Source organism: Silurus aristotelis (assembly GCF_946808225.1).
Source record: "Silurus aristotelis genome assembly, chromosome: 2".
In the NCBI taxonomy this organism is placed as follows: Eukaryota; Metazoa; Chordata; class Actinopteri; order Siluriformes; family Siluridae; genus Silurus; species Silurus aristotelis.
This window is the reverse complement of record NC_139575.1, coordinates 38,395,689-38,403,510: the sequence shown is the minus strand read 5'-3', so window position 1 is coordinate 38,403,510 and position 7,822 is coordinate 38,395,689. Positions and strand designations below refer to the sequence as shown.

Below are 7,822 nucleotides of genomic sequence, written 5' to 3'. Positions count from 1 at the left end.
ATTGCTGTGTCCCGTCCAAGACCAAGAAAAACACTAAATGCAGCAGAACAGAATGTGAAAGCGAAGGAAAATGGAGAAACACACAGAGGTGAACGGAGGAATCAAATCTGAACATATTAAAGCAGCAGGAAGGAAAATCTTGCTAATGTGGCTAACGGTGAAATAGTGCTAAGATTAGTGATGATCTTTAGGGACAAAAATCAATGATTTGGGATGAAATATAAATTAGATCATTTGGGTCCTTGTCATGAATAAAGTCCAGTATGAACCCTGCTTAATAATGATCAAAGGGGCGGAGTGTCTACACAGTTTAGAGGTTATAGTCACGCCCACTTGTTTTATGGATCAATGTTTATTATATTGAATATTATATTATTCATTATTAGGTCATTAGGGTAAATTTCACAACCAAACTGCGATGACGTGCTGCAGATTTGTGTCACGTTCAAGCAAAGTTTCAGTGTGTAACGTAGCATATTGCATTTTTTTTTACATTTTTATATTTTCATATTATTATTATTGCAATCTAAACTTGTGAAAAGAAATACCGTTACCATGGAGAACTGAAAACACAAAACTGTATCCTCTGATCTCAGTGAGACTAAAGTGATGCAGCTACATTTAGTTACATGTAATTATTCAAAACTACGATTTTACGACTTTACGACTTTATGCTAATTCACTACGGATCTTCAAATAAAATTGTTCTGAAAGCTAAAGTGCATCGTATGCTGTTTGGCTGCCAGGTTTTTTTTTTCTCGTAATTGAAAATGCGCTTTCCAGGCCACACCCACATGCAAGAAACCAAAAGCAGCATTGAATGGAAATCATTCTACTAATAGCTATAAATTGTAACGTTAGCTAATGGTAAAGTTTGGGGTGTGATGTATAATGAAATTTTGATTTTTGAAAAACTTTATTTATAAAAAAAACAATAAGCTCCCGAGATGGAAATATGAGTTGAATACTACATTAGTACTCGCAAGCTACGCAAAGTTTGCCAATAATTTTTTTTTTTTTGGAAATAAAATCAAACCCATGATGTTATTTGTTTGTATGTTATCGTATTTACACATTTATTAAATCATCAGAATCCATATTATAATTAGCGTAGTCGGTTCACCAAGCTAACTAGCCTAAATATATTAACCTTTATTCACTGTTAGCAACATTAGCATGTTCTGCTATAAATTGAAAGTGTTAGCATCTTGGCTAATTAGCGCACAGCTTGACGCTGTCTGATTTCCGATGTTAAAAATACGAAACTGTCCTAAGATCAGAGCTGCTCAGGATTTCGCTCAGTTTTCCTTCGTTCTCGTATAAATAGAAACGTGTGTGTTAGCAGGTGTGTTAGCCTGTGCAACATGACAAGAAAGAGTGGGGTTTTTTAGCCAGGAATTCAGACTCGTTTGTTGGACAGACCGATGCAAGTTTGAAAGAAATCTGTGCTATTAATGCTAATTAGCAGCAATACACTGGATTTACTACGAAATATTTCAGTGTAAAATGTAACCTGGTGTGAAATTGAGGTGTATTTATAAATGTAGCTGTGTGTCTGACACTGGACTGATCGCTCTGTGTGTGTGTGTGTGTGTGTGTGTGTGTGTGATCTATAGACGGTGCTAGTGTACACATGAACTGAATGTTTCCATTAGGCGTGGGCTGATATTTTAGCTGCAAGCTAACATTATGATCCTGGTGTTCAAATTCACCCAAAATAAAAAAACCTGTCATTGGATCAGAATTTGAGATCAGATCTGACATAATCGTTAGCTTTTCCTTTAGCTTAGCTAAGATCAGCTAACACTCACACTTGACCCGCTAGCTGCTGATCGAGTTCAGCCACTGTGCTCAGATCAGACGGTTTCATGGTCTATGCACAAACATTCATCACGGCAGCCGATCAGACTGATCTCAGATCAGATCAGACCCTAACAGTGTTGTACAGATAGACAGCGCTAACAGCTAATAAGTGTTTAACGTATGGCGAGGGCGAGTCCGGAGCCTCTTCCACATCGCCGTCTCTCTTTTCTCTACACAAATCCAGCGTTTTCATTTTATAACATAAATCCTGAAGCTATTTTTTTGTATTACTGCAGTCGGATGTGTTGCGCTAAAGGCTAATGTTTGTAGCTCTAACGCAGAGCTCACTGGAGGTTATTTTAACGTGCAGATTTTGTAGCTTTGGTATGTAAATCTGAAAATCATTAAACAGTTTTATGACGAAATAAAGGTGTTGTGCGATTCTTATTGTGGGAGAACCTGACTAGCTGGCTAAGATTACGACAAATTTAAACATAATAAAAAAACTTTTAAAAAACTTTTTTCTCGTAATAAGTTTCTGTTTGCTTTATTCAAATAAATTTATTTCCTTAAACTAAATATTAATATATATAAAACAATTTTAATGAAACTGTCCAATAGCGCCCTCTGCTGTTTTTAACCGAGACGCATGCGCAGTACAAATATCGGAAGCTTATTGTGAGGTAGTCTACAGAGCATCGCGCCATTTTATTCCACAGCAGAGTGGAGGATAGTAGTTTTTTTTATAGTGTGAATTCGTTTATTTTTAGTTTTTGAAAAGAAAAATGGGAAGAAAGAAGAAGAAGCAGCTGAAGCCGTGGTGTTGGTATCCTTCTAACGTTCTCTGCGATATAAAAACAAAGAAATGTGTGACATGTCTTCTTAGCTAGCTAGGCTGTATTCCAAACGGCGGCCCGTCAGTCATGTAGTGCACTACATAGGGCGCGTTCACCGCGATTTCCAACGCTGTGTAGTGCGCCTAAGGAGGAAGCACCGGTTAATTTTGGGATACAGCTCAAGCTAATGCGGCTAAGTCGTTTAAAATCAGGCGTAGCTAGCATGTAGCCGTTCTCCGTGTAGTTATTTGAATGTGTTCATAGCGAAATAGTTTACATAACGGTGTTTAACAAACTGTGTCAGAAATAACAACCGTGTTAAAAGTTATTTAGGTGACGTCAGTTGGTTTGAGTTATATTTCTTAGCCAGAAGAAGACAAAACAATTAGCATGATGTCATGTGGTCGCATTTGCGTTGATATATTTTTTTATTTTAATTTCCCAAAATGTTTCCTGTGTAATCTCCTATCACGTGTCCAGCAGTTTATTCCAGTCAGATTTAACTGTGTTTATAATAATTACCAGTTATGGGGTCTTCTGGTGGTCCCCAATGAGTCGACTCTTTGATTCAGACTCTAGTCTGCGAGTCGACTCGCAAGGTGAAGTAATATTTCGTGAAATTATTAATTAAACTATTAAAAAAGGTTTACAAACAGAAGATGTACAATCTTTGGCCTGTTTAAAAAATAATTTGATTTGGGATGTAACCGTTTGTTATTCAAAAGAATCGGCTCTTATTGTTAACTCCAACTAAAGAATCGATTCATTCAAACGAGCTGGAATTCCTGTAAGTATTGTTTGAAGGATTTTCCTGGACAGAAGCATCAGTGGATTTCCTGCTGTTTATTTTATTCTAAATGTATAATGCTTATGGAAGCTTTTTTACTCGGTAGTTGATTTTGTGATCGATTATGTACCTTAATTCGGTTCCACAAAGGTACTGCAACAGAGACTTCGACGATGAGAAGATCCTTATTCAGCATCAGAAAGCCAAACATTTCAAATGTCACATATGTCACAAAAAGCTGTACACGGGACCCGGCCTGGCCATACACTGCATGCAGGTTTGAGACGCACATCTGAGCTCCACTCACAGGGTATATAACGTGAACCAAGCAGAGGAAAAACAATGAGAATTTTGTTCCAGGTGCACAAGGAGACGATAGACGGAGTTCCTAACGCAATACCTGGTCGAACTGACATCGAGCTGGAGATCTACGGCATGGAAGGCATTCCCGAGAAGGACATGCAGGAGCGGAGACGAGTTCTGGAGCAGAAATCTCAAGGTGGGGAATGAAAGCGGGATTTCCCCCAGAAGCATTTTATTAATCTAAAATTCAGCACTCGGGGAAAAGAAACGTGAAAGACAAGACCCCCCCACCCCACCCCCCGCTTTCAGTTTCTTTCCTTATATGGAGTTTTGTTGCGGTTGCCATATGCAAATGAGCCGTGTTAGGACTTTATCAATGATCTGTGTGTGTGTGTGTGTGTGTGTTTAAGCAGAAGGCCAAAAGAAGAAACAGAACCAGGATTACTCTGATGAGGACGATGATGAAGATGAAGCCGGTCCGGCACCGTTTCAGCCCCCGCCCGTTGCTCAGCCGCAGAATGCCTACATGCCCCCGGCTGGTTACTCGGGTTAGTCAGAGGGGCATTTTTTTATATGAATATCAGACAAACTTTCTCTTTACAGGGTGATATTGAAGTACAGAGGCAGCCTGTGAAATATATTGTGTACAGATACAGATGTGCAGTGTTGCTATGGATACTCTTTGGGAGGAAGTTGCAGACTTTGCTGTGTTAACTCTCTCTCTGTGTGTGTGTGTGTGTGGTGTGGTGTGTGTGTGTGTGTGTAGGTATGCCTCATATGATGCCTGGTGTTCCTCCAATGATGCCTGGAATGCCTGCAGTGATGCCTGGGATGCCACCTGGGTACATTCCTCTTTTTGATATTTGTGGTGTTATACCAAACTAAACAGCAGGGGGCAGAATAACAGTCCCGCTGGATCTGGAACTGAGCTGAATTTAAACTAGTCAGTAGTTTAAGACCGAGCAGTGTGTTTAACATCGCTGTGTGTGGAACCATTTTCCTTTCCACTCCATCCTTCAGATGTGTGTAAGACTTTCATTAATGTCACTGGAAAATCCAGTTTTGAAGCATTGGTTTTTAATGACCTTTTTTAAAAAAATTTTTATTTATTTAATGATTTAGTTCACATTTTACTGATTTCAACTGAGTTTCACTTGTCACTCATTTCTGTAATTGTGAAAATGTATAACACTTTAAATTTGTTTCTTTTAACAGAATGATGCAGATGGCAGGAATGATGCCCCCGGGGCCTGGAGTGCCCCTCATGATGGCAGGAATGCCCCCTGGTCAGTTTATAATTCAGTACATGTCCAAGATTCCCAGCTTTGTCTAATAAATAACATGTAGGATTTATAATGCAGAAAATGGTGTGTGTGTGTGTGTGTGTGTGTGTGTTTTGGCTTGGTGAGAGTGTAGACATGTGCTGATAATCAGCTCACATATAATATATCTTCTATATCTTTACCCACACCACACACACACACACACACACACTCTGGTGCTTTCTTTTTTATTAATAAAAAAATTATTGTTAACCATTCAATCTGATATTTTTTTCAGCATGTCTACTCGAGTGTGTGTGTGTGTGTGTGTGTGTGTGTGTGTGTGTAAACAGTTTACAGCTGTATGTTTGTTTCTTCTTTTTATTTTTTGAAACATGGAGTAATAAACGAGTGTTTTGCAGGAATGCCCCCTCACATACCCCGGCCTGGGATTCCCCCGATGGCTCAGGTACCTTCACTAACAGCACCAGGTGTTCCACCCCGCCCAGCCGCACCCGTCGCCCCGCCCACTGCCACCAAACCCCTCTTCCCCAGTGCTGCCCAGGTAACGTGTGTGTGTGTGTGTGTGTGTGTGTGTGTGTGTGTGTGTGTGTGTGTGTGTGTGTGTGTGTGTGTGTGTGTGTGTGTGTGTGTGTGTGTGTGGATACGTGTCTATGCATGAAAAATAATTATTTACACCCAGAAAAGTTAAATCTGTAAAAGGTCATTTATTAATTAAAAAAAAAAAATATATATATATAATTAGTTAAATGATATATAAAATGTAATATTTTATTAATAGAGTTTCTGTATTTGTATTTTTTACGTATTTATTAATTCTTTAATATTTAATTAATCAATTAAATTAGGGTTAAAATGTTAAAAATATTTATCATTTAAACGGCCAAATTATTTTGCAATTAAGTTTATTATTATTATTAAAATAAAAATTAATAAATTATCAATTTATTTAAACAATTAAATGTAAGAATTTAAATTAAAATATTTGATTGTAAAAGAATGAAACACTGAAGGAACAGAATTGTAGTCAATAGAACACGATATTAAACAATCATGATGTGATCATTGTGTTCACGAATGCTGCATCAGGATTGTTTGAAAGTTTTGGCACCCCCGTTGTGTGTCCCGCTGTTCCTCCAGGCCCAGCAGCCGGTTCTCACTACTGCTGATACTCCCAAAGCAACGTTCCCGGCCTACACCCAGCCTGCGACGTCTTCCTCTTCCACATCCTCCACTTCCTCCTCCTCCGGTCCTGCTAGTAGCACTGCGGCTAAACCCAACCCCCCTGCAGTGTCCGCTAAACCCGCAGTCGTCTCCAGCTCCAGTGCTACCAGTAAGTTGATGCATCCTGATGAGGATATCTCGCTGGTAAGTGCTCGGAGACGCCTCTCCTGATTTATCCCCTTTTTATTTGACAGTAAGTAATGAAAACCGGATTTCTCTCTTTACACCGGCTCGGGTTAATGCTACACCTCTAATCTTAGCTTTATCCCGAAAGCGTAGACATGAGATTGTTTGTTTGATTTTGAATAAGGCTCTAAATAAGAGTGTTTAGTGTGTGCAGTGTGTGATTGGTGTGTGTGTGTGTTTTGTGCTCGGTGCAGGAGGAAAGGCGAGCACAGCTGCCTAGGTATCAGAGGTTGATTCCTTCTCGTCCTGGGCCGCCTGTAGCTGCTGCGGCGCCCCCTTCTGGGGTAGTGGTGGGCTCCATACCTCCACAGCAACCTCTCATTAGACACCCCATGCACGGTGAGTTGCTCTTACATCACAGACCCACCTCACACACCCATTTCTACACCTGTACAGGTACATTACATAGCATTCCTGATGCCAATTAATATTTAGAATATATTGGTGAAGGTGCAGCTTCAGTGATCCAAACGTTGTGAGTTCAAATCCCAGCGCCACCAGGTTTCCACCCTCAAATAATCAAAACCAATTCATATTTTTAATGATTTAATATTTTTAATAAATACTTTAATATCTATTGTTCTGATTGAAATGTTTAGATGAATATTTATTATATATTATATTAAGTTTATATGTATATTTTCCAGATACATATGTAAAAATTTTAAGTGTATATGTATATTAAGTGTGTGTGTGTGTGTGTGTGTGTGTGTGTTTGTAGGTCAGTACGGTGCGCCCCCTCAGGGAATGCCGGGGTATATGCCAGCATACGGTCAGGTGCAGGTGCCTCAGTTCCAGGGCATGAACCGTTTCTGACCCGTCCGCTCGGTGTGCCTCGTTTTCTGCTGTTTATTTAGACGATTCAAAGAAACATGCAGACGGAGAGACTCGTGACAACACGCAGGACACACACTCTCTCTCACAAACACACACACACACACACACACGATTGTGGTTGTTTTTTTTTCTCTCCCTCGTTGTGTACAAACCTGTAAGAGTCCTAATCAGATGATCATCAGTTCACTGTGTGTGTTGGTCAGAGTGAAGCTTCTACAGCAGCAGCACATCTGTGTGTGTGTGTGTGTGTGTGTGTGTGTTGTGAGAGTGTAGACGTGCTGATAATCAGCTCACATTATATCTTCTATATCTTTACACACATCACATTCTCGTACACACACACACACACACACACACTCACTAGTGCTTTTCTTTTTCTATTAATTAAAATTAAACTTTTTTTTTTATATATATATATTGTTTAACATTCCAATCAGATTTTTTTTTCAGCACATGTTGTGTGTGTGTGTGTGTGTGTGTGTGAGAGTGAACAGTTTACAGCTGTATGTTCGGTTCTTTTTTATTTTTTGAAACGTGGAGTAATAAACTTCAATTTCTCTCCT

General features: G+C 39.4%; 1 protein-coding gene across 1 annotated transcript; it reads left to right on the top strand.

The window, feature by feature from the left end:
• The first annotated feature begins 2,461 nt into the window (after positions 1 to 2,461).
• znf207b (zinc finger protein 207, b) lies at positions 2,462 to 7,822 on the top strand. The gene is made up of 10 exons (XM_083560911.1): positions 2,462 to 2,629; positions 3,577 to 3,703; positions 3,787 to 3,925; positions 4,143 to 4,277; positions 4,496 to 4,571; positions 4,945 to 5,015; positions 5,414 to 5,556; positions 6,153 to 6,380; positions 6,617 to 6,761; positions 7,144 to 7,822. The coding sequence occupies exons 1-10, from the start codon at positions 2,589 to 2,591 to the stop codon at positions 7,236 to 7,238; spliced, it is 1,200 nt and encodes a 399-aa protein (XP_083417037.1). The 5' UTR covers positions 2,462 to 2,588; the 3' UTR covers positions 7,239 to 7,822.

Coding starts and splice junctions, on each gene's coding strand:
- znf207b (XM_083560911.1), top strand. CDS start 2,589: ATGGGAAGAAAGAAGAAGAAGCAGCTGAAGCCGTGGTGTTG. Junction 3,704..3,786: donor TGGCCATACACTGCATGCAG/GTTTGAGACGCA, acceptor ATTTTGTTCCAG/GTGCACAAGGAGACGATAGA. Junction 4,572..4,944: donor ATGCCTGGGATGCCACCTGG/GTACATTCCTCT, acceptor TTCTTTTAACAG/AATGATGCAGATGGCAGGAA.